Here is a 27,793-nt window from a genome sequence, read left to right as displayed (position 1 = left end):
TTGAGACTTGACATGTTTGGTATCTATTTGATGCAACATTGTCTTCTTATATTTAACCAAAAAATTGAGTATTCTATTGTGTGTGCTCACTCAAGTTAATTTTTTCCTGAAAATCTGAACTTGATAAACGTCTGTGCAAAGATGGGGGGCGGTCGCAAAATTGCAACTACCACTTTATTTTCTCCAGGGCCTCTGCTTTTCAGAAAATATATAATGATGTCATTTTCTACCAAAAAATGTTGACTTTAATGTATGTGAAAAAAAAAAAAGTGGTTAAAAATGAGACATTTATAGAATCCAAGAGGGCACGAAATTGAGACGTCTCAATGTCTTTGGTTGCTGTTGATTGAGATATCATTTTTTCTTTGTAGATTAACAATATATTATATCATAATGAGATGTTCGGTCATTTTTTTCTCTGTTCTACCTAACAAAAAAGATTTTTGTTTCAATAACAATTACTCAATTATAAAAAATTAAAAAAATGAATACAAAAATAAATAAGAGATGTAGCAGTTGAGTTGTCAGATAGTCCTCTATAGATGGCACATGGATGGTACCTAGAGTAGACCTTTAGATTGGCGGACATACGAAGCTAAAATGTCACATTTATTAAATTTCCAGCAAACGCCGATATAGTAATAAATGAAGGGCAGACTGTCAGTCTCGGCCAATCCCCTGGCAGCATCTAATGAGCCTCAGAGACAGCGTGGGAGGTTGGGAGATTAGATGAAAGCGTTCTCTTCTAAGAGATAAGCGTAGTTTGTGGGGGGGGGTCTGACTCTGCCAAAGACAAAGCGATTAATTGGTAATAATGTAACAAACGCATACTAATGATTTCATCAGTTTGTGAAGAAAGCTGGAAAATGAATCGTTAACACTTAAATACACGTTTGGGGAGCGCTGGCATTCAGAAAGGAGAGGAATGTGAAATGTCAATGAACCAGTATAACCCCCCTCCCCCCCCCCCCCCACAATGAGCCGGGAGAAGAGGGTTTCCAATAATTTGGAAATTTCAGGCTCAGGAATGTGGTAGGATGGGACAACCTGTGTTCTTCCTGAAAATGTCCCATGGCACTGGTCAGTCTATACCACCATTTTTCATCCTCCCCCTTTCAAATCACAGACCTCATCTCCCCCCTTCCACACCAGAGTCTTCAGTCCCCTCTTAAATCACACCTTCACATCAAAGTCCTCACCCCCCCCTCCGCCTTCACATCAAACTGCTCCCTCCTCCCCACCTTCACATCAAACTGCTCATCCCCCCCACCCCCTTTCACATCAGACTCATCTCCAACTTTCCATTACAGTCCCCACCTTCATATCAGAGTCCTCAGTCCCTGCTTTTAAATCAAATTCCCCATCCCCCCATATCAAATTCCTCAGCCCCCCCCTCTTCCACATCAGAGTTCTAATTTCTCCCCCCTTCACATCAAAGTCCTCAGTCCCCCCTTCCACTTTAGAGTTCTCACCCCCCCCACAGAGCCTCACCCACCGACTTCACATCAGAGTCCTCAGCCCCCCATTCTTTCCCCTCCTCCAATGTCTTTTCATCCCCCCAGCTTCATATCAGAATCCTCAGACCCCTCTTTTAAATCAAAGTCCTCATTAACACCCCCCCCCCCCGCCTTAAGACCAGAGTCCTCACCCCCCCCTTTCCCTTTCACATCAGAGCTCACATTTCCCCCCATCACACCAGAGTGCATGATCAGAATCCTCAGTCGCCAGTCCCACATCGGAGTTCCCCCCCCCCCCCCCCACAACATTTCATTTTTTTTTAATTAATGTTCTCATTCCCTCCTTTCCCCTGCCTTCATATCAGATTCAACACCCTTTACATCAGAGTTCTCACCCCCCCCCAATCAGAGTCCCCATCCCCCCGACCTCACATCAGAGTCCCCATCCCTCCACTCTGCTTTCTAACCCCCCCCCTCCCACAATGACTTCACATCAGAGTCTTCAGTCTTCTCCTTTAAATAAAACTCCTCATCTCTCTCAACACCCCCCCCTCCTCCACCTTCAGATATCAGAATCCTTAGCTCCCCACTTTCACATTACAATCCCAAGGGGGCCGCCCATCTGCACAATGGAAAAGCATGATGCTATGAAAAAAACTGAAAACAGGTGACGCGTTTCTGAATGAACTGAGAAATAGTCAAGCCTATGTGGAAATTGGGTGGAGAGTAATTATCAAAGAAAAATGCCGGCACAGTCCCCTGAGAATAAAATGGCAAAAATAAACCAAGTCTTACAGGTGGACTCTATGGATGAGGTGGATGGGGATTTTAGTGTGCCCAAGAGTATCAATTAGATAAAATACAGATTATAAAAATCTAAATTTTATTGAAGGCAAGATAGTAAAAACGCCCTGACTACGTCATCGCTGACGAATCACGTTGGGTGGGACATGGACGTGTGACGTCATCACGCTTTGGGGCTCAGTGGCCATCTTTATAACTTATACAGCGCTTATGGTTCTTTTCAGCGTTCAAATACACTGCCAAATGTGAGTGTATATTATCTTTTTAATTTCTGAATTTCCGGAACGTACTACTCTATGAGCATTCTTTCCTTTTGGGGTCCTTTAGTTTTATGTCTTTGGATATGTGAGATGCATGGAGACATTATCAGCATGAAAGGGACTGGAGTGTCGTTTCTTACAACAGAGGATATTGGCTGAGTCAATTTTGTTATACTTAATGCTGTATCAGATCGACTGGAGGGTAAGAGGCAGTGTGGTCGGTGTCTGGTGGTGGTTTTCAGCTGCACTTCTGCCTGATCGATCGAGATATACTTCACATCTATATTCAAGTGCTGTTTATGGACTATTTGGATTAGCATAGCGCTACACCTTCTTTCTTTTTATGCTATTGATGTTTTATCCTACATATGTGTTAGCAGCTTGCTTTATGCAAATGATTTACCGTATTTATCGGTGTATAACACGCACTTTAATTTAGGAGGGAAATTTTAGGAAAAAAGCTTAAATTTGAAATAAACAGCATTGAACTCCGAAAATTTTTTTTTTATCAAATGCAGTCTTACCAGTGCCCGTGAATGCAGCGTTCAGGCAGCCTCGCCAGCGCAGGGTTCAGGCAGCCACCCCAGCGCAGGGTTCAGGCAGCCACCCCAGCGCAGGGTTCAGGCAGCCACCCCAGCGCAGGGTTCAGGCAGCCTCCCCAGCGCAGGGTTCAGGCAGCCTCCCCAGCGCCATGTTCATCAATGCAGTCTCGCCAGCGCCGTGTCCACAAATGCAGGGTCACAGCAACAGTAGCCTTGCCAGCACCATTGCACAGAGCAGCGATTTACCGGTATTTAAAAAAAAAAAAAAAACAGGCTGAGAGGCAGAGGGCAGGGGCCGGACCGAGAAGCAAGGAAGAGTGGCCACTGTATTCAGAAGTCCCGGCGCCTATGATAGACGTCACAGGTCCCGCATCCCGGCATTGGATGACTGTGCTGTCTATCATAGGAGGCGGGACTTCCTATGACAGCAACTGCTCGTCCTTCCTTCTCCTCGGCCCCCTCCTCTGCCCTGTCAGCGCTGCCTGGACTGTTTTTTTTTTTAAATACATCAGCGTATAACAAGCACGGGTGTTTTGCCCTCCATTTTTAGGAGGAAAAAGTGTGTGTTATGCGCCGATAAATACGGTAATTCATTTTTAGAGTCTTTAATCCAAGCGTAGCTTTCTTTTGTAATTTAAGATAGTAAAAACATCATGTGATAATACAGTATCTAGGTGGTGTATTGCAGCACATCCTGAAATGCGACGGATCGACGCGTTTCACCCACACTTTGGGCTTCCTCAGGATCCAGGTGGGTCGCAGGCCCTCAAAGTATATATATATATATATATATATATATATATATATATATATATATACCCCCAATAGAAACTCCAAATTAAGATTCAATGGCCATGCCATGGAGCCTATATTGATATTGTCAAAAATGTGCACAGCGTATGCGCAGAGAGAAGGAGCTCACAGGCATAAATAAATACCAATAGACCATAAGTGCAAGACATAAAAGGTTACAAAAAACACACAGCTACCAAGAAGCATCTCTGGGTTAGAGCTAAATGTCAAATAGAAGGAATATGTTCATATAAAAGGAAACACACTGTTAAGCATCCATGCTGAAAGCAAGCTGGCCGAGAATGAATACAATTCAATAACATTTAGATTTTTATATTCTGTATTTTATCTAATTGATGCTCTTGAGCACACTAAAGTCCCCATCCACCTCGTCCACAGGGTTCACCTGTAGGACTTGGTTTACTTTTGCCAAATAGTCAAGCCTATTCGCTTGTTTGATATACACTGAGAATGTTAGTTACCACAGCGTTTTACACTTTAATGAGTGGAAGTTGTCGCCCAATCAGCTTTGTTTTTTCCTTGACATATGTTGAACATCTAGCCTGCTGGCCCGATATCCCCTCTGCGGGAGACCTGGTACACGGATTGTTCCCTATAACCTGCGGGTGTATTTGATTCCCGGTGATAGACTCATTTTTTTCCATCATTCAAATTCCTTTGTTCCACACCGTTGCAGTAAAATTCTTCATGCGTTTCCCTGAAGAAGCCTGACGTGGCGAAACCGGTTGCAAACAAATACGCAGTGAACAATACCATTTATGCATACTAAATATTTGGTTGTAAAAAAAATGCTTTTTTATCTTTTTGATAAATAAATGTTTACATTTTTTATAAACAAAAAAAAAAATATGTAGCACCCTCCTAGGTATGTGCTAGTGAGAGAGTATAATTTTTGGCTCTGTCTGCCTATCAGAGGAGCAGCAGAGAAATCTATATTGTTCTCTGCCTATCAGAGAGCAGGATCTATTAGTGAGGTCTGCTCAGTATGCGATTATGTCTAGAGAATGTTTCACACTGGTCCAATAGGGAGGCATGTTGGACAGTGGGAGGAAACCTTCCGAATGGGTGCATAGGCTTTGGTACAGTCCTGGTGATTGGCAGGTGCAGGTCGCCTCGGTGCATTATGGGATACTGTATAAAACAACAGCACATGTGCTGTGGGGTCTTTGGCTGAAGAGCAGTGAAGAGGGTGGCGGCTGCCTCCTCCTCCTCTGTAGCAGTGGCACGTGGCCTCAGGAGGTCTTACTGAAGGCCAGAGGAACAGTGCTGGACCCAGAGGTCCAGGGAAGCTGACTGAGGGGGAGACACTGGAGACTGCAGAAAAACAGTATCGTGAGTACAGGGTATCATGTCGAGGGGCCTGTATAAAAGCCAGGAGCACATGCACTGCGGGGTCTTTGGCTGGAGAGCAGAGTCCCAGAGGGAGGGGGGCGGCTGCCGCCTTCTCTGTAGCAGTGGCACGTGGCCTCAGGAGGTCGTCCTGAGGGCCAAAGGAACGGAGCTGAACCCAGAGGTCCAGGAAAGCTGACTGAGGGGGAGACACTGGAGACCCTAGAAAAACAGTATCGTGAGTACAGGGGCTCAAGTCGAGGGGCCTGACCTGAGGGGGGCCATCCCAAGAGTAGACTAGTCAGTGGACGGGTGTCGGCCATCCCAAGAGTAGACTAGTCAGTGGACAGGTGTCGGCTATCCCAAGAGTAGACTAGTCAGTGGACAGGTGTCGGCTATCCCAAGAGTAGACTAGTCAGTGGACGGGTGTCGGCTATCCCAAGAGTAGACTAGTCAGTGGACGGGTGTCGGCCATCCCAAGAGTAGACTAGTCAGTGGACGGGTGTCGGCCATCCCAAGAGTAGACTAGTCAGTGGACAGGTGTCGGCTATCCCAAGAGTAGACTAGTCAGTGGACAGGTGTCGGCCATCCCAAGAGTAGACTAGTCAATGGACAGGTGTCGGCTATCCCAAGAGTAGACTAGTCAGTGGAAGGGTGTCGGCAGTCAAGAAAGATGATACTTAGGAGAGTGTCCTGAAGATGACCTTAGTTTATCAAGTCATCTTAGGAAAGAGACTTAAATCTAAATTCACCTCAGTGGCAAGGTGGATCAACAGCCTTGCTGTACCAAGAGATAGAAGTCCTCCAGTATTGTGCATAGTTAATTCGGATTATCCCACTATTGCCTTCTCCTAAACCAAATTTATAATAAAACCCAAAAAACAACTACATACACCTGGACTGCTTATTGGACAAGCCAAAGAGGAAAAGTGAGAGGCTGTGCATGTCAAGGTTGGGAATGGTAACTCAGGGGACCCGTAAGTGTGAAATCTGGCAGTCCTCAAGGGGGCAGCACTACAAATATCTTTATTATTCTGTATTTGAGCACCTTAAAAGTCCAGCACCCCACAAATTCTTAAAACATGAGGCGAGGAGAGCCGATAACCGGCATTTTCTTGTTTACCTGTGATTAGACACAGCTGATAACATGGGTATAGAGCTGCGTCATTGGCATTTTACCGAGATTGGGGTTGTGCCGTGTCACAGGGACACAGCACGCCCCTGTGATCACTGCACGCAATCACAGTGAGACTAGGGTGACGTCATAGGATGTCTCCCCAGATTGTGAGAGCATCCCGTTCGCAGTCATTAGTCTATACGGCGGGCGGTGGTTAATGTAGCCACAGGAATGGTTGCTGGTTTTCTGGAACGGCAGTGGGGATTGTTGTGTAGATAATCTGTATGCAAATGACGCTTTCATCAAACAGACTGCTAAATGACTGACAATCTCCTGTGTAATTCCATGCGGTTTCTGCTTCCAGGAAGATTCAGCGAGGTGCAGAAGTCAAACTAATTTTCTGTCTAGATGGCGTACGGAGAAAAAAGTTAATTAACTTCTGAGTATTATCAACATTGTCGAAGAGAAGATCACTGGGTGCAGTTTTAGGATTAGAAGGAAAGTTGAGAATGTTTGGAGTTCATATTTTTCCCTTTGCAGTGATAAAAAGTATCCAAAAAACTTTCTTGTCGTTCTTCAGCATCTCTTAAATTGAGGGCCAACTTATTAGTATTTGCTGAGCAGGAGGCCTTTTCTGGCACTTTTTTATTACAAGTTTAAGTCAGGTTTTTTTGCTAGAAAATTACCCCCAAACATTAAATATTTATTTATTTTTTTAGCAGAGACCCTAGAGAATAAAATAGTGATCGTTGCAATATTTTATGCAACACAGTATTTGCGCAGCGGTCTTTCAAATGCAATTTTTTGGGGAAAAAATACCATTTAATGAATTTAAAAATAAAATATGTATATAAAGCTCTGAAAGCGTCTTTATGATCTTCCCATTAGGAGTAAGGATCTAACACAAAGAATTACTACGCATTGCAGCCCTTAGGGGCTTTAGTCATCTAAGCTAAACTACTAGAGCCCCTTAGGGCTGAAACGCATCAGTTTCTGTGTGTTAGATCCTTACTCCTAATGGGAAGATCATAAAGACGCTTTCAGAGCTTTGAACACCCGGTTGCTGACCTTTCTCAAACTGAAAGTCTAACTGTAGCGACCCGTGCTGCTGTTCAAGGCTTGCATATTTATTGCAGCATAGTCATCCATGAGGTAAGGGTGTAGGGGTGTGAAATACGCTATTTTGTCAAAAGTATTGGGACGCCTGCCTTTACACGCACATGAACTTTAATGGCATCCCAGTCTTAGTCCGTAGGGTTTAATATTGAGTTGGCCCATCCTTTGCAGCTATAACAGCTTCAACTCTTCTGGGAAGGCTGTCCACAAGGTTTAGGAGTGTCTATGGGAATGTTTGACCATTCTTCCAGAAGCGCATTTGTGAGGCAAGGCACTGATGTTGGCTTGCAGTCTCTGCTCTAAATCATCCCATCAAAGGTGTTCTATCACTGTGGTCTTCAAACTGCGGCCCGGGGCCGCATGTGGCCCTTTGCTTGCCTTTATCTGGCCCGTGGGACACTATTTAACCAACTGATACAGGTAATGGGGCACCATTCCTCCTACTGACACCATCATGGGGCACCATTCCCCCTACTGACACCATCAATGGGGCACCATTCCCCCTAATGACACCATCAATGGGGCACCATTCCCCCTACTGACACCATCAATGGGGCACCATTCCCCCTAATGACACCATCAATGGGGCACCATTCCCCCTAATGACACCATCAATGGGGCACCATTCCCCCTACTGACACCATCAATGGGGCACCATTCCCCCTACTGACACCATCAATGGGGCACCATTCCCTCTACTGACCCCATCAATGGGGCACTACTCCTCCCACTGACACCATCAATGGGGCACCATTCCCCCTACTGACACCATCAATGAGGCACCATTCCCCCTACTGACACCATCAATGGGGCACCATTCCCCCTACTGACACCATCAATGGGGCACTACTCCTCCCACTGACACCATCAATGGGGCACCATTCCCCCTACTGACACCATCAATGGGGCACCATTCCCCCTACTGACACCATCAATGGGGCACCATTCCCCCTACTGACACCATCAATGGGGCACCATTCCCCCTACTGACACCATCAATGGGGCACTACTCCTCCCACTGACACCATCAATGGGGCACCATTCCCCCTACTGACACCATCAATGGGGCACTACTCCTCCCACTGACACCATCAATGGGGCACCATTCCCCCTACTGACACCATCAATGGGGCACCATTCCCCCTACTGACACCATCAATGGGGCACTACTCCTCCCACTGACACCATCAATGGGGCACCATTCCCCCTACTGACACCATCAATGGGGCACTACTCCTCCCACTGACACCATCAATGGGGCACCATTCCCCCTACTGACACCATCAAAGGGGCACCATTCCCCCTACTGACACCATCAAAGGGGCACTACTCCTCCCACTGACACCATCAATGGGGCACCATTCCCCCTACTGACACCATCAAAGGGGCACCATTCCCCCTACTGACACCATCAATGGGGCACTAGTCCTCCCATTAAAATCAATGATGGGCCCCCTTCCCCCCTCCATTCCTTCCTCATCTCTTTCTTTCCTGCCCTTTTTTTCCCCTCTCTCGGTGGGTTCTTCCCCACTTCTACACAAAAGAAGTGAAAAGGAGATGACGGGATTGCCGATCATTATCTGTTTCTCTTGTTTTTATCACTCCCAATGGGCATACATACATATGTTCATACTAGATGACTGGGGGGGGGGGGGCTTGGTCTGCCCGGAGTGGGTCTCTCCTCAGTACTCCGGCCATGTGAAGGATGCCGGTTGAGGGCGGGGTCTCTTCGGGGGTCGGGCTTCCCCTAGCAATTCTCTCTGACATTTTGGGTAATGCGTTTTACAATATGGTCTTCTATACTACGATTACTGGTATTCACTAGAGTTGTTTTTCTGTCTATGATATTGTATATGGACTGATACCGTTGTTTTTGCCTATTCTGTATGCCTTTTTTTTTTCTTTCCTTTTCCTAATAAACACTGAATTTATAATAAAAAAAAAAAAAAAATCAATGATGGGAGACTGATGTTAGGGCATTTTCTATTTGCAATGGCCAGTCTGGCCCTCCTAAACCCAAAGCACAGTAAACTGGTCCTTTGGTAAGAAAGTTTGGAGACCCCCTGTTCTATCAGGTTGAGGTCGGTCAAGTTCCTCCACCCCAAACTCGCTCATCCATGTCTTTATGGACCTTGCTTTGTGCACTGGTCCAAATAATTTGGTGGAGGGGGGATTATGGTGTGGGGTTGTTTTTCAGGGGTTGGGCTTGGCCCCTTAGTTCCAATGAAGGGAAGTCTTAAGGTGTCAGCATACCAAGACATTTTTGACAATTTCATGCTCCCAACTTTGTGGGAACAGTTTGGGGATGGCCCCTTCCTGTTCCAACATGACTGCACACCAGTGCACAAAGAAAGGTCCATAAAGGCATGGATGAGCGAGTTTGGGGTGGAGGAACATGACTGGCTGGCACAGAGCCCTGACCTCAACCCGATAGAACACCTTTGGGGATGAATAAGAGCGGAGACAGCAGGCCAGTCCTTCTCTCCAACATCAGTGCCTGAGCTCACAAATGCGCTTCTGGAAGAACGGTCAAACATTCCCATAGACACACTCCTAAACCTTGTGGACAACCTTCCCAGAAGAGGTGAAGCTGCAAAGGTTGGGCCAACTCAATATTGAACCCTACGGACTAAGACTGGGATGCCATTAAAGGTGCACTTCTAAATCTAGGCTAACAGTGCTGCTGACTGCACCCCACGCCCAGTACAACACCCCCTGTAGCACCAGGGGCTCATTCACATGGGTGGCACAGAGCAGCTCTAAACCTCCTCTTTTGGAGTCCCCTGTAAGCAATCTTGGCTCCTCCTCTTCTGTGGCCCCCCGTTGGCAATTCTAGCTCCTCCTCTTCAGTGTCTGTCCCCATAGCAAGTGCCTGCTATGGCAGAAGAGCAGGGCTTTGTACATCCACTGAGACACACAGCACAACTCAGCCCCCCCCCCCAGCTCAGGATTTGACTGACAGCAGCAGCAGCCAATGTCTCTCAGCCAAGCTTGTGAGATTGGGGAGAGAGAAGGGAAGACTGGCAGACGAGCACAGCCCTGGATCAATACAGGATTTAGGTATTTGGGGGGGGGGGGGGGGGAGGGGGAAGCAAGTGACAAAATGCTTCCTACTTTGATGCAGGTGCAAAGGAAATTTGTACATCCTGTATATTATTGTATTATATTTTGTATGTATTGCACACGGCACTAATAATGTTTTCATTACATGTTTGCATTCTTTCGAGTCCTGATAAGAATTAGCCTGCACATGTTACGCCCCTTGTTACCATAGAAGTACAATTGTAATAATAATGTGATACCTACCTAATCATGTGTATAAAAGCCTTCAATTGCGTCTAATAGAACAGAACAGTTTATTTGGAAAGATGCGCAGTGTATCTTTTTGTGTCTGTTCCCTAATGCAGTAGTTATTAATTTGGAACCAAAAATCAATATGAGGATAGGAGTTGCCTATCTATAAAATGTTCAGAACACAGGGAAGGCATTAGGGTACCTTTGTTCTTTTAGAATCACTTTAACACCATAAAGATACAACGTTTAACAGGAGTACACCCAATATTTATTAATTAAAGTGTTACTAAACCCCCAAGCATGCAGTAAAGCATGCTTGTTACACTCACTGTGGAACCTAAGGGGTTAATCCTCTGCATGGTGTAAAAATGCCATTTGATCCTGTCTTCTCCGATCCTCCCCTTCTTTTACCGTCCCCAGTCCATCTCCTGATAGTACAGAGCCTTGGAGGCCCTCTGCACATACTCAGTTTGGTGTGTATTGCTAGAGGTTTTTTTTTCTTGGTAGAGTGCATGTGATCAGCACAGGGCCAATCAGCACTGTCCAGACAGAGGGTCATGCAGTCTCATAGGACAGTTAGAAGAGAAAGAAAACTCCTTCTACAAACTTTAACCAGACACTGACAGAAGTCACAAGACTGCTATATACTGATGACAAAAGGTATTTATCAGTTTATATTTACTAACATTGCATTTCCATGTTCTGTGCAGTTGTAGTGAATGCAGGCTCCTGGGTTTAGTAACTTTTTAAACACTGGTAGTACACTCAATGCCATTCGGCTTGCTGCCATAGTCAGTATATTTGTATACAGATAGACCTGAAGGGAAGGGAGGCTGCTGAAGGTAAGGGAGGCTGCTGAAGGTAAGGGAGGCTGCTGAAGGGAAAGGGGAGGACTGCAGTGTGGATGGGCACCATCTGTATTATACACAGTGGGAAGGGAGGCTGCTGAAGGAAAGGGAGGCTGCTGAAGGGAAGGGAGGCTGCTGAAGGGAAGGGAGGCTGCTGAAGGGAAGGGAGGCTGCTGAAGGGAAGGGAGGCTGCTGAAGGAAAGGGAGGCTGCTGAAGGAAAGGGAGGCTGCTGAAGGAAAGGGAGGCTGCTGAAGGAAAGGGAGGCTGCTGAAGGAAAGGGGGAGGACTGCAGTGTGGATGGGCACCATCTATATTATACACAGAGGAAAGGGAGGCTGCTGAAGGAAAGGGGAGGCTGCTGAAGGAAAGGGGAGGCTGCTGAAGGAAAGGGGAGGCTGCTGAAGGAAAGGGGAGGCTGCTGAAGGAAAGGGGAGGCTGCTGAAGGAAAGGGGAGGCTGCTGAAGGAAAGGGGAGGCTGCTGAAGGGAAGGGGAGGCTGCTGAAGGGAAGGGGAGGCTGCTGAAGGGAAGGGGAGGCTGCTGAAGGGAAGGGGAGGCTGCTGAAGGAAAGGGGAGGCTGCTGAAGGAAAGGGGAGGCTGCTGAAGGGAAGGGGAGGCTGCTGAAGGGAAGGGGAGGCTGCTGAAGGGAAGGGATACTACTGATGAACACACCGCTGTGTCTCCAGAAGGCTGCACAATTCCTGGAAACAATCAGGGCCACAAACCTTTTGACTTCTCTTCCTCCGCTTCCTCGTCCTTGATGATGAGCCGGCCGTCCGATGTGACTTTGAAGTCGTGGCTTTGCTTTGTGCTCTTCACACCCGGTTTTGTGGCTGTGATACAAAAAGATGAGACACATTTTCTACATTAAAGGGGTTGTAAACCTTAGGGGGGGGGGGGGGTTGTCCTTTAAATAGAAATAACAAACATGCCTATTACCTGCTCTGGGCGATTGTTTTGCACAGAGCAGCACCGATCCTCCTCTTCTGGGGTGCCCCACTAGCATTCCAGATCCCCCTCTCCTCTTCATCAGGGGCCCCCACAGAAAGCCGCTTTCCCTGGTGGCACCCTTGAGGGCTCGCTCCCAAGTGCCGCTGCTGCGTCCATTGACACAGACAGCGGGACTCGTCTCCACCCTCCACCACTGGATTGTTTGGCTGAATTCACATTGCTTCGGACCAAAGTCACACAGGACCCTTTTTTTGGTCCACGCCAGAATCGGATCGTATGAGTGTTCACCCCTATGCTATTTGATTCATGTCCGAACTGACAGTTCGCACTGCGATATGCAAACTGATTTGAAGGTGTCGGATGTTTTGTATCGACACCCCCAGGGATTTGCATATGGCAGTGTAAATTGACTGCGATGCGGGAACCTGCAGTGGATTCGCTGTCTGGAGCCATTACAGAGCAAAATGACCCCCGATAGATTCTCCATAATGTACCATAGATTTGTAAATCCAGCTCCCTTTGCATTGTGAAAGAAGGTGAAGAGCACAACCAGTATAGAGATGGAAACACACGACGAGGAATATGGTGTAATGAGTTGAACATCCAGTGGAGGTTTGGAAAACGCCAGTTGTACTTGTGGAAGCGATCGCTACCGATGATTGGTGTATTACCTGCGCCTTGGAACACCTTTGAATCCACGCTCGTTTTGACCATTCTTAATTGATGGTCAGAACGTTCCGGTAAGCGGACACCCCTATCTTGTGAACGGTGGTGGTCATTTCCTCTTCTTTGATCCTATTTTTGGTGTTGGACTTTCGGTTCTCTGCCTTTTGGGATTTATCATATCATATTTTGTGGGATTCACAAACTGACCTTGATTGGACTTTTTTTTATTTCTTGTGGTTCTACTTACTTATGTACTGGCAGACTTTATCCATTCATTTATATTTCATGTTCATTATTAAGTTGTAGTGTGACCTAGCGCGGTTGTTTTGTTGTTTATATTTTCTTTAACCACTTGCCGACCGCCGCACGACTATTTACGGCGGCGGTCAGCCCCTCACAGGCAAAGCGACGTAGGGCTACGTGGCTAGCCTGTGGGGCTCCGGGGAGCGAGTGCGCGCTGCCGGAGGTGCGCTCCCGCGCGTGGGTCCGCTGGGCACTCGCGATCGATCAAAAAGGCAGGCGGCTAATGTAAACAAAGTCGCCTGTCATTCTCCCCTGTGTAGGAATAGTGATCATACGGTTCTGCTATGTAGGACCGTTGATCTCTGTTCTTACACCTCAAGCCACAGCCAATCACAGTTAGAAACACGCCCCTAGGGACACACTTAACCCCTACCTCTCAAAAAAAAAAAAAAAAAAAGTTAACCCCTTCACTGCCAGTGTCATTTTTACAGTAACCGTGCATATGTATAGCGCTGATTAGGGCTGAACGATAGTCGATGTGATATCGACTATCGTTCTGCAGGCATGGGCGATATTCATATCGCCGAAGCCACGATATTTAGGCATTAGGCAGAGCGGGGAGAAGTCGGGACTCGGGGGGAGGAGGAGGACTTACAGTGACTGCGTCCGTCCCACACTTCCCTCCCAGCTCTGCCTCTAGTATCCAGCCGACCATTACTCCGCCCTGCTCCGCCCATTGTCTCTCCTGGCTGCATCGGGTGCGGGATCAGGCTGTAATGTTTTTCAATGGAGAGACAATGGGCGGAGCAGGGCGGAGTAATGGTCGGCTGTTGACTAAGAGGGAGGGCTGGAGTACGGGGCGGATTGCATGGCGGCGGAACAGTGTTTGCAGCAGGAGAGGGGGGAGATGTCCGGAGCATGGCGGAGGAGCACTGCGGGACAAAGGCTGCTACCGACAGCCCGCTTCCTCTACACTCTGGCTCCGACAGAAGGCTCAGGCGGGAGAAGTTCTAGGAGTGTGGTGGATCCCCTGGCAGAAAGCTGAGCTCTGCTAACTGATCCCTCCTCCGGAGACTGTCTGGAGAAATATCGCGATATATATTGTTAAAAACGAAATATCGCAATATACTTTTTTACCCAATATCGTGCAGCCCTAGCACGGATTACTGTAGTAATCTCACTGATAACCCCAAAAGTGTCAAAAATGTCAGTCAGGGGTCCGATCTGTCCGCCGCAATGTCGCTGTCCCGCAAAAAAAAAAAAAAAAAAAAAAATCACAGATCGCCGCCATTATGCGTTAAAAAAAAAAAAAAATTGACAAAAATCTTTCCCTTTGTTAGTAAACGCAATAACTTTTGCGCAAACCAATCAAAATACACTTATTGCATTTTTTTTTTTACCAAACATATGGTAAAAAAAAAAAAAAAATGGCCTAAAATGTTAAAAATTTTAGATTTTTAAATTTTTTTTTTTGGAATTTCATATAAAAAAAATGTGAAAAATATTGTTATTTTTGCAAAATTGTCGCTCTTTTTTTGTTTATAGCGCATGATCAAAAAAAAAAAAAAAAAAAAAAAAAAAAATCGCACAGGTGATCAAATACCACTAAAAGAAAGCTCTGTTTGTGGGAAAAAAAAAGGATGTCAAATAAGTTTAGGTACAGCGTCGCACGACCACGCAATTGTCAGTTAAAGTCACGCAGTGCCGAATTGCAAAATAGGCCCTGGTCAGGAAGGGGGTAAAATCTTCCGGGGCTTAAGTGGTTAACCACTTAAGCCCCGGAAGATTTTACCCCCATTCCGACCAGGGGGTATTTTGCGATTCGGCACTGCGTGAATTTAACGCACAATTGCGCGGTCGTGCGACGCTGTACCTAAACGAATTTGACATCCTTTTTTTTTCCCACAAACAGAGCTTTCTTTTAGTGGTATTTGATCACCTGTGCGATTTTTTTTTTTTTTTTTTTTTTTTTTTTTGATCATGCGCTATAAACAAAAAAAGAGCGACAATTTTGCAAAAATAACAATATTTTTCACATTTTTTTATATGAAATTCCCCCAAAAAAAAAATGTAAAAATCAAAATTTTTAAAAATTTTCGGCCAATTTATTTTATGCTACCTATGTTTGGTAAAAAAAATCGCAAAAAGCGTATTTTGATTGGTTTGCGCAAAAGTTATCGCGTTTACTAACAAAGGGAAAGATTTTTGTCATTTTTGTTGTTTTTTTTTTTAACGCGTAATGGCGGCGATCTGCGATTTTTTTTGCGGTACTGCGACATTGCGGCGGACAGATCGGACCCTTGACTGACATTTTTGACACTTTTGGGGTTACCAGTGACATTTCTACAGTAATCAGTGCTATATATATGCACTGTTACTGTAAAAATACACTGGTAGTGAAGGGGTTAACTTTATTTGGAAGGGAGGGGCTGTGTGTGTCCCTAGGGGCGTGGTTTCTACTGTGATTGGCTGTGGCTCTAGCTGTAAAGACACTGATCAACGGATCTACATACCAGATCCGTTTTATCAGTGTCTTTGCAGCGAAGAGAATGACAGGCAGTTTGTTTACACAAGCTGCCTGACATTCTCCCTCTCCCCCGCCGATCGCCGAGTGACCGGCGGACATCGGGTCCGCTGGTCACACGCGCGGGGGGGTCCGTGACCACGCGGGAGCGGGAGCGCGCCCCGGGGGGCGCGCGCTCGCTCCCTAGACCCTCACAAGCAAGCAACGTAGCCCTACGTTAGTTTGCCTGTGAGGGGCTGACCGCCGACGTAGATAGTCGTGCGGCGGTCGGCAAGTGGTTAAAAACAAGGTAAGTGAAAAAAAATTTTTTAATTATCCAATTCTTTTGCAGGTAAAAAAAAAGCAAGCGGATAGAATTTTTTTTTTAGGGTGGACCTCCACTTTAATGTTATGCAACCACTGTGCTGAAAATACACGGCTCTCCCCTGCAGCGTGTCTGCCAAGTGTCAACAGTTGTGCCGCTCTGCCGCTTTCCAATTACATTTAAACTCTGAATTGCAGCAATTATCCAGCCCGTCGCGAAATTATCCAGCGCTCAAAACACACACGAAACACTTAACGATTCTTATTCAGCGTTAATTAAACTGTGTGTGTTGTGCAGGTTTGGAATATATAAAAATGCTCGGCTTCAGCACAACACACAACAGTTGGTTTAGAAAGAGATGTCAGGGCTTCCCTAATGACTTTGCTTTCGATGTGTCGAGTGTTCGGCCTGGAAATGGAAGAATGACTCACCTAATACTCTCTGCGCGGCGTTCGCATCGAGGAAATTTAGAGGTTCGTCTCCTTCCCCTTCCTTCAGCCAGGCTTTGCTCTTCTGCCGTGTCTGCTTCTTCTGCTGTTTGTTCTGCTGCTTCGTCTGCTTCTCATCCTCTTCCTCCTCGTCTGAGTCCGCCAAAATGTCCTCAATGCTACAAAACAAAGAGCGGAGATCAGAGGTGGTTTGTTTTTTGAGTGCTTGCATTAGGTACCCAGTCTACAGCAAAATACCCTTTCCCAATAAACAAACCGTATTCCATTATTGTAAGCTCTCAGGTCCTCTCACTTACCAAAGAAAAAAGAAAAGGAGAGGCTACAATAGGAGCCCAGTCACACCAGGTTGCATTTTTTTCGACTGCACTCTAACCACATAGACCAGGGATCCTCAAACTACGGCCCCCCCAGCTGTTGAGGAACTACACATCCCATGAGGCATTGTAAAACTCTGACATTCACAGACATGACTAGGCATGATGGGAATTGTAGTTCCTGAACAACTGGAGGGCCATAGTTTGAAGATCCCTGACATAGACCGTCCAAAATCCAGGCTATCCTTTGGTATTGCAGGGCTTCAGGTGGCTTGTAGTGGGAGATGTGAGCCAACTTCATAGAGAAGAATTTATTTTTTTTCTCCTCCACTTCGAGCTTCTAGCTACAAAACGCTGAGGTGTGAATGGGGCCTAAGGGTGCGCTCACATTGGCAGTCTGAAGCATGATTCACCCCTTGGTCCAGTTCATTTGTGTAGTGTGAATGGTCCAAACCTGCTCAGGACTACTTGAAAGAGATGATCCCAGCACGGTTCATCCCCTTGGAACAGTTCATTTGTGTAGTGTGAATGGTCCAAACCTGCTCAGGACTACTTTAAAGATGATCCCAGCACCCTTCACCCCCTTGGTCCAGTTCACTTGTGTAGTGTGACTGGTCCAAACCTGCTCGGGACTACTTGAAAGAGGTGGTCCCGGCACAGTTCACCCCCTTGGTCAGTTCATTTGTGAAGTTTGACCAGTCTGAACCAGGGCAGGACTACTTGAAAGAGATGATCCCGGCACGGTTCACCCCCTTGGTCCAGTTCATTTGTGTAGTGTGACCAGTCTGAACCTGCTCGGGACTACTTGAAAGAAGTTGTCCCAGTATGGTTCACTCCCTTGGTCCAGTTCATTTGTGTAGTATGACCGGCACAAACCTGCTCAAGACTACTTCAAAGAGGTGGTTCCCGGGAAGGTTCAACCCCTTGGTCCAGTTAATTTGTGTAGTGTGACCGGTACGAACCTGCTCGGGACTACTTGAAAGAGGTGGTCCCGGCACGGTTCAATCCCTTGGTCCAGTTCATTTGAGTAGTGTAAGCACAAACTGGGAACGGCTAAAAGTACCATGCTCAAGACCAGTTGAGGTGGCGATCTGGTTCACTTGTGGTCCAGCACCATTGACTTCAGTGTGAACACGAACCGTGCCTAAGCACAGAACTCTCCCTAGATCACCGAGCACAGATGCAGGGATCACTGTGGTCTGGTTGGCAGAGGTGATGATATAAGTGTGCCTGGAAATACTTGCTTATAAGCCCAGTGTGACTGCAGACCTGCCGGGGAATTGGGGACATTTAAACTCTGGCCCAATTCAGCTGTAACCATGTCCAGTGTGAGTGTATCCTAAAAGCACCTCTATTTCTGTTGATGCTGGCTGCAGCTCCACCCCGGTCTAAAGCCCAATTTATGGGCATTGCTGTATAGCTGTTAACTGCTAGGAATCAAACAGGGTACCAGCAGCTCTATTACACAGCACTGTCAACGCTGCTTGTTCATTCATAACAAAAGATCATTCAGTGATGCAAGGCTGTGTGATCTATCTGCAGCGCCTTGGAAAAATACACAGACTACACAGATGGAGAACACAGCCTTGCAGTGCTGAATAATCCTCTACTGCTATGAATGAACAATCAGAGCTGTCCAGGCCAGTGCAGCGCATGACACCCTCACAGTGCTGCCTGTTTATGCACATTAGTAAATGATCACTGTGAGCTGTGTAGGTTTAGACAGATCTGTTGTGTATGGCACTTCTGGTGTCTAGAGTGGCCCCAACAGCTCTGCAGGGCTGTGTGATACAGCTTTTGGCTGCTAGTAATCATACAGGGTACAAAAGGGATTGAAAAATTGGCTAAAAAATTTGATTTTTGTACTTACCATAAAATCGATTTCTCTATATTTATCGGACACAGCGCTCCATAAATCATAACTACTGGGTTATTTTGCCTCCTCCAGGACGACTAGGCAGAACAAAAAACACCTGGCTATGCCCATGGGCCATCCTCCGAGGTTGGTATATAACCCCCCTCTCTGCTCTAGGTAATCAGTTTAGTAGCAAGCAGTATTGGAAGTATCAGAGCTCCATAGAGGGGGGGGGGGGGGGGGGGTTGCTGTGTCCGAACTCAGAACAATGGATTTTACGATAAGTACAAAAATCCAATTTATTTTCGTTCATCGACAGACACAGAGCTCCATAAACCATAACTACTGGGACGTCCAAAAGCAGTGCCAAAAGGAAAATAAGGGGTGGGGAAAATACCCCCAAGACTAAAAATAAGTGCCCTTAACCAGGACACAGGAGCCTTAACCGGGTCACAGGAACCCCGCCGGATAAAAAAAAAAAAAAAAGTTTAAAGAAAAACACTCAAAAGGGAACAGCCCCTCAAACAGCAGTCTGCAAAACTTTGGGACCAAAAGAAGCATCCACAGATGCCAAAGTATCAACCTAAAATAATTTTGTGAAAGCATGCACCGACGACCAAGTGGCGGCCTTGCAAACTTGCGATATTGATGCCTGATGACGGAAGCACTAAGCGCCCGAGTAGAATGCGCCATGATAGGGAAAGGTGGAACCTGACCTTTAATGGAATAGGCTGAGTCATCGTCTGTCTGATCCATACGAGATGGTAGCCAAAGAAGCGGCCAGCCCTTTTCTTGCTCGGTCCGTAACCACAAAAAGCGAGTCTGACCTCCGAAAGGACTCAGTGGCTGCCAGATACACTGGAATCGCACGAATAACATCAAAAGGTATGCAAAGCAAATTCCTTGGGATGAACTGGCTTGGGATACAAGGAAGGCAACACAATGTCCTCATTCAAACGGAGTCAGAGGCAACTTTGGGCAGAAATGATGGGCAGGGACGAAGAACCACTTTATCCCTATGAACAACCAAATAGGGACTGCGACAGGATTAATGCTGCCAATTCCGATACCCCGCGGGCCAAGGTAATGGCCACCAAGAATGTCAACTTCTAGGATAACGTAGACAAGGGAATTTCCCACATATTCTTAACCACTTGCCGACTGCCTAACTCCGATCTACGTCGGCAGTCAGCCCCTCACAGGCAAAGTGACGTAGGGCTACGTCACTAGCTTGTGAGGGTCTAGGGAGCGAGCGCGCGCCCCCGGAGGCGCGCTCCCGCGTGGTCACGGACCCCCCCGCGCGTGTGACCAGCGGACCCGATGTCCGCCGGTCACTCGGCGATCGGCGGGGGAGAGGGAGAAAGGCAGGCAGCTTGTGTAAACAAGCGACCTGTCATTCTCCTCTGTGTAAAGACACTGATCACACGGATCTACTATGTAGATCCGTTGATCAGTGTCCTTACAGCTCAAGCCACAGCCAATCACAGTAGAAAGCACGCCCCTAGGGACACACACAGCCCCTCCCTCCCAAAGTTAACCCCTTCACTACCAGTGTATTTTTACAGTAACAGTGCATATGTATAGCACTGATTACTGTAGAAATGTCACTGGTAACCCCAAAAGTGTCAAAAATGTCAGTCAAGGGTCCGATCTGTCCACCCCAATGTCGCAGTACCGCAAAAAAAAAAAAAAAAATCGCAGATCGCCGCCATTACGCGTTAAAAGAAAAAAACAACAAAAATGACAAAAATCTTTCCCTTTGTTAGTAAACGCGATAACTTTTGCGCAAACCAATCAAAATACGCTTTTTGCGTTTTTTTTTACCAAACATAGGTAGCATAAAACAAATTGGCCGAAAATGTTAAAAAATTTTGATTTTTACATTTTTTTTGGGGGGAATTTCATATAAAAAAATGTGAAAAATATTGCTATTTTTGCAAAATTTCGCTCTTTTTTTGTTTATAGCGCGTGATCAAAAAAATTGCACAGGTGATCAAATACCACCAAAAGAAAGCTCTGTTTGTGGGAAAAAAAAGGACGCCAAATTTGTTTAGGTACAGCGTCGCAAGACCGCGCAATTGTCCGTTAAAGTCACGCAGTGCCGAATGGCAAAATACCCCCTGGTCGGAATGGGGGTAAAATCTTCCGGGGCTTAAGTGGTTAAATAGAGATTTCTGGAGAACCGAAAACACAAAATTTAAATACCATGGTGGCAAGAGAGACTGTACAGGTGGACCCACTTGTCGAATCCCTTGAATGAAGGTACGAACTAAAGAGTGCGTGGCTAAGGGTCGCTGAAAGAAGATTGCCAAGGCGACACCTGGCCCTTGATGCTACTTAAGGCCAACTTTTGAACAATGCCCCATTGAAGAAAGGTCAAGATCTGAGCCACAGAAAAGGATCGAGGATGAGCACCAAACGACTCACACCAAGAAATGTACTTTCCACGTACAATGGTATATCTTGCTGGAAGACGACTTCTTTGCCTTCACCATAGTAGGGATCACTGATTCAGACAAACCTCTATCCCTCAGTACCGGGCTTTCAATAGCGAAGTCATTAAAATCAGTGACTGTAAAGCAGGATGGTAGATTAGTCCTTGGGACAACTGGACTTCTCAGAGGAAGCCCCCATGGGACATTTACGGCCACCAGGATGACTGCAAGATCCTTGCTCTTGACTCCTCACATGAACTGCCGAATGCGCCTGAGCTGAGGATGATACTGGCCTTAACGCGGTCCTTGGATGCCTGTGGCGTCTGCCAGAGGAACCAGTGATCTCCCCAGGAACTTCAGTATCCTCCAGTGGAACCGAACCGGCTAAAGGAGCAGCATGTAGAATTGTACAAACAGAACAGTCTTGAAGGTGGATACCACCAGACTCAGTTCTCTCTCCTCATTTGCATACAGGTTCTATCTGCGTACCATCCAGACATTACCGGAAACCTTTGCAGGAATTAAATCCGCACAAGGAGACTCAGGACCTAAAAAAACTGAAAAGAACAAGCTTTACCCCCCCCCCTCCTTTCTAGGTACCACCAAAATAAAAACATTTCGCAGATCTCCTTGACGCCTTCTTGGGAGTCCTCGTCATCAAAGTAGGGGAGCTGTCGACCAAGGGACCACTGCGACTCAGACCCAAGCTTAGTCGTATGCAAACCTGGGAGATGTTTAACATGCGGGCCAGCCTCTGTCCGTGAGGCTATGTCTCGGCCGACCTAGCTAGTAGCTGTGGTCTGCACGTGCTCGCTGGCTGGGGGGACCACTGGATCTAAATTATCCAGCCCGTCGACCAGCCGTTGATTGTAGATCTCCCGAGTAAAAAAACAAAAAAGATGGAAGGAAGGAGAAAAAATTGCTAGGACCAGAGATCCTAGCCGGGAGCCAAGGTCCTTACGCCTAACTAGACAGATTAAAACTGAATACCTAGAGCAGAGAGGGGGGTATATAGCAAGCTGAGAATGGCCCATGGGCGTAGCCAGATGTTTTTTGTTCTGCCTAGTCCTACTCATGGAGGAGGCAATATAAGCCAGTAGTTATGATTTATGGAGCGCTGTGTCCGTTGATGAACGAAAGAGAAAGTTTGGGAGCCAGTTTTTTTTTCAACAAATCTTATGAGTAGAACATGTAACATGTTTAGGGGGCAGAAAAACGCAATAAATTACCCAGTTTTTTGGTTAAACTATAAAAGCCGAAGTTGCACCAAGTAAATAGATACCCAACATGTCAACACCCTTTATTCTCCATAGGCAACGCTTTAAAAGTCCCCTATAAGTCATCAGCTTAGCGTTACGAAGGATTATAAAGTAACGCAGTGCCGCAGTGCTATATAACGTCTTTTTATTTATTTACATTACGTGGCTGGGAGTTCAGGATTTGTATTGTATTCGCTCTATGACCTCAAGTGTGGCTTTAAAGGGGAAGTCCCCAAGGCATGCATGACCTGCCTGTTCCCAGGAGGTCCTGGCGTTTTGGTAAGAGTACATCTTGTTTAGGTGTCGGTGGTCGGCCGCTGTAGAGCAGTGAGTGTGATGTGACTCATCTCTGATTTCCGACTGCAAGGTCTCCTCACCATCACCTCTTTGGGACTGTTATTTACGCTTGAACGCTTCTATTATATTTTTATTCAATATAATTTGGAATTTCATGTTCGCGCAACACTTTGTAAATCAAACAATTGAGCATCTTATTGTAACCATTCGAAAAACCTACCTGTCTCCCTTGTGCTTTGCATCCTCATCACCTTCATCTGCATTAGAGGCTGCTTGTTTCAGGGCCTTTTGCTTCTTGTTTTTAGCCTCTGCTTTGCGGATATTGACTAGAACCTTGTGGTATTCCTCCGGTAACATGCTCTTTACCAGATCAAATCTAACAAAAGACCAAAACAATGCGTTCAGCTGAATACAGAAACGGGTCACATATGACTCACAAGTAAATACCGTGTTTCCCCGAAAATAAGACCTACCCTCAAAATACGACTTATCCTGAAAATACGACTTACCCTGAAAATAAGACCTACTTTTATTTTTGGGGAGGGCTGCAATATAAGCCCTACCCCGAAAATAGGCCCTAGTTTTAGTGTTTTTAAAATACTAGCATCCACTCTATTACTATTTTATATAATGTCCAGTGTGTTTCTGTAATATATTAGCGTGAAATACATTCGGTATAGCGCCGCTTGGCGCTCAGATGATCCCCCCCCCCCCGCTGCTGTCCTCCTCTTCTCATAGTTGTCAGCAAAGGATCTCAGCCCCTCCCCTCTGCAGTGTTCAGAGCGGGTCACGGAAGCACCAAGTATTACAGTGTGAAAAACCTTTGTCTCAGCGCCAATCTGTGGTTCCGTGACCCCCAGCTGTCAGCGAGGGAGATGAGGAGAGAAGCGGGAGATCAGCTGTGCGCCGCTATACTAAAGGTATTTCACACAGTTATAATTACTTGGCACTTCTGTGACCCCCAGCTGTCAGCGGGGAATCAGCTGAGCGCCGATATAACGAAAGTATTTCACACAATTATAATGCTCAGCCCTTCTGTGACCCCCAGGTGTCAGCGGTGCAGAAAAGGAGGACAGCAGTGGGAGATCAGCTGAGCGCCAAGCGGCACTATACTGAAGGCATTTCACACAATTATAATATAATACTCTGCGCTTCTGTGACCCCGAGCTGTCAGCGGGGGAGAAGAGAAGGAGAGCAGTGGGGGGGATCAGCTGAGCGCTGCTATACCAAAGGTATTTCACACAATTTTAATATAATACTCTGCGCTTCTGTGACCCCCCAGCTGTCAGCGGGGGAGAAGAGAAAGAGTGGAACCTGTCCTGTTAAACCGCTGTATGGTCTTGGCCCCCATGCTGCAGCTCAGTTTCAGGGTCTTGGCAATCTTCTTATAGCCTAGGCCATCTTTATGTAGAGCAACAATTCTTTTTTTTCAGATCCTCAGAGATTTCTTTGCCATGAGGTGCCATGTTGAACTTCCAGTGATCAGTATGAGAGAGTGAGAGCGATAACACCAAATGTAACACACCTGCTCCCCATTCACACCTTGTAACACTAAAGAGTCACATGACACCGGGGAGGGATAATGGCTAATTGGGCCCAATTTGGACATTGTCACTTAGGGGTGTACTCACTTTTGTTGCCAGCAGTTTAGACATTAATGGCTGTGTGTTGCGTTATTTTGAGGGGACAGCAAATTTACACTGTTATACAAGCTGTACACTCACTACTTTACATTGTAGCAAAGTGTCATTTCTTCAGTGTTGTCACATGAAAAGATAGAATAAAATATTTACAGAAATGTGAGGGGTGTACTTACTTTTGTGAGATACTGTGTGTGTATATATCTATCTATATATCTCTATCTCTCTCTCTCTCTATATATATATATATATATATATATATATATATATCTTTTTCTCTCCATCTATATATCTATATACACACATACACAGAGTTTTAATATTATCTATCTTTTAATATATATATATATATACACATACACACAGAGTTTAATTTACTGTTTATTATGGGAATACAAATTTATGTTTGCAGCCAATGTTTAATTTTATGAATTGATGTTATTATTGATTTAATTTGGATTCACATTCACGAACATCTAAAAATATTTGTTAAAGGAACAGCGCGGGATTGTTACCACTTACACACATTACTCCAATATCCTGTCTGTTCTATAGGGGAAGACTGCCTGTCATGTAGGATGGTTTCTATACAAAGTTCATCTCCTGATCTTACCCGAATTTCCGGATAAATTTGGTGAAAATATTTCTCAGCTTCATACGGAAGTGGCGTCTCATGTCCTCGTTTAGGTTTCCGATTGCTTCCATCTACAAGTTTAAGAACAAATCACCCATTAAAGATCAGGCACCCAAATCTACAGACCTGAAGACATCACAAACTATCTGAACCAGCAGTTGGCTCCTATATCATCAAATTAACAAGACTGGGTCTCCTGCAGTTGCAGGTTGTTTTGTCTAAGAAATTTTCTAATAAAAAGTATTGAAACAAATAAAATAGAAAATTCACCAAGACCGGCACCAGATATTGAAGAGAAAATGTAAGAGGTGAAAACCTTCCAAACAATTTCTTGATTCAATAACAGAGATAAATTACATTTAGGCGGGGGTTCACACCTCTGCTGCAACCACCCGCACCCCCGCTGCTGCTGCAACCACCCGCACCCCCGCTGCTGCTGCAACCACCCGCAGCCCCGCTGCTGCTGCAACCACCCGCAGCTGCTGCAACCACCCGCAGCCCCGCTGCTGCTGCAACCACCCGCAGCCCCGCTGCTGCTGCAACCACCCGCAGCCCCGCTGCTGCTGCAACCACCCGCAGCCCCGCTGCTGCTGCAACCACCCGCACCCCCGCTGCTGCTGCAACCACCCGCACCCCCGCTGCTGCTGCAACCACCCGCACCCCCGCTGCTGCTGCAACCACCCGCACCCCCGCTGCTGCTGCAACCACCCGCAGCCCCGCTGCTGCTGCAACCACCCGCAGCCCCGCTGCTGCTGCAACCACCCGCAGCCCCGCTGCTGCTGCAACCACCCGCACCCCCGCTGCTGCTGCAAACACCCGCACCCCCGCTGCTGCTGCAAACACCCGCACCCCCGCTGCTGCTGCAAACACCCGCACCCCCGCTGCTGCTGCAGACACCCGCACCCTGCTGCTGCAAACACCAGCACAGTGAAACACAGGCAATGCGTGCCAGTGCCATAATCCCAATAGCACACCGCACACACCAGAAACCACACTGCACTTGCAGTTCCTGTGTGGGATGCGATTTCTGAAATGCTGCGGGGACCTTTCCCTGAGTTTCAGGAAGCATGGCAGCCCATTCAAATGAATGGGCTTCTGTGCTTACACAAATCGCCCACAGAGCAGAGCCTAGCCTTAAAGGTAAACTCCAGATAGGCATTAAATACTTGCCACCCGCACCCTGCAGTATATACTGCGGAAGGCTGGCGGCTTGGCTGCATGAACCGCCGTACCTGTACGGCGCTTTGTGGGAGCGCTCCTGGGGGTGCAAACATGCCCCGGTTACCCAGCGGAGAAGCTGATTCAGGGTGCCAGCAGCCGCCATTACAAGCAAGAGGGCCAATGCGCCATCAATGAAGTGAATGTGGTGAGTATGGAGAGGGAAAGACTAAAGCTGGATACACACTATACAACTTTTGTTGTTATATTTTCTTTAGATTTACCTTCTATGTAGTGCAGGGGCCTGACTGATTGCATACAAATTGAAAGTGATTAGATTTGACCTCATATTATATGGTTTTGGTAAATCTAAAGGAAAATATCTAAAGAAAATTGTATAGTGTGTATGGCCCATAAGGAGAATAATGAAAAAAAATAAACCAATCGAAAGCAGCTGCCAATTTTTATAGTGTCACCACTATAAATAGATGTGAAATAAATCGGCGCTAGCTTTCCAGTAAACAAATAATCCCACAAAAGAAAGTAATCAGACAGCCATGAATCGCATAATAAACACAATGGTGTAAAAAAGCAGATCCCCAGATAGAGACATAAAATATGGAAATATATATATCAAATACATGTGACGAAATATTGACATAAATCGAACAACCACAGAGATCAAAAATGTGTAATAAGCAGGAAATAAATAAGTGCAAATAGAACCAAAGAAAATACTAAGTGATGTGTGACATCAATATTGGATTCACTATATATATATATATATATATATATATATATATATATATATATATATATATATATATATATATATGGTGCAAAATGGTGCAAAAAAGTAATAAAGTGCTAAAGTGCAATAAAATGAATAATCACAGAAAATGTCCATGTGCAAAAGGTGTAACAAAAAAAAAGATGTGCTCCAAAAATCGTGACTCTTGTGACTTCTCAATAATAAGGTGATTCTTGTGTTTTTCCAATCTTGTCAGTGGGGACAGCTTGTCACCCAGGTGAGCTAATCCTAAAATAAGTGTAATGGCCGCTCACCTCCAAATACACTCATAAGAGCGTTTGTGATATAAATCACCAGGTAGGATGAGAAAAACAGGTCTTCCTTCACAGTTGGGACTTCTTACTGGGGTCAGGTTCACCTCTACAGATAAGGCTTTAGTAGGGCCAATGGGGGATCTCTTTACCCTTTGGTGGAACACTGCCAGTAATGTGGTAAGATAACAGTTTCTTTATGGTAACTGCCAAGTAGTGATCTTCCTAAGGATCTCACTCATGTCAGGGATAACAAAAGGGATCTCATGGTGTAGTACTTAAAGCGGAGTTCCGGGCACAAAAACAATTTTTTTTTTGTGCCCCTCCGCTAGGTAGCGCTCACCTGAAAAGGAATTGGATAGTTATTTTTATTTTTTTTGTTTACTCACCTTTTTATTGAAGATCGTAAATACTCACCTATGA

At 46.0% G+C, this 27,793-nt stretch overlaps 1 protein-coding gene across 1 annotated transcript in view; it reads right to left on the bottom strand.

Moving 5' to 3' along the window:
• RRP12 (ribosomal RNA processing 12 homolog) overlaps window positions 1-27,793 on the bottom strand; it is a 135,287-nt gene that overhangs the window by 23,636 nt on the left and 83,858 nt on the right. Inside the window, exons 26-29 of the mRNA XM_082268363.1 lie at window positions 25,130-25,221; window positions 23,097-23,252; window positions 16,699-16,874; window positions 12,305-12,412 (exon numbers count right to left, since the gene is read on the bottom strand). Of these exons, the coding sequence (XP_082124489.1) occupies window positions 12,305-12,412; window positions 16,699-16,874; window positions 23,097-23,252; window positions 25,130-25,221 (532 nt within the window). The remainder of the gene's footprint in view (window positions 1-12,304; window positions 12,413-16,698; window positions 16,875-23,096; window positions 23,253-25,129; window positions 25,222-27,793) is intronic.

This window comes from Pelophylax lessonae (assembly GCF_965119305.1).
Source record: "Pelophylax lessonae genome assembly, chromosome: 9".
In the NCBI taxonomy this organism is placed as follows: domain Eukaryota; kingdom Metazoa; phylum Chordata; class Amphibia; order Anura; family Ranidae; genus Pelophylax; species Pelophylax lessonae.
Note: the sequence above shows the minus strand (reverse complement) of the source record. Positions and strands in the feature narration are given on the sequence as shown.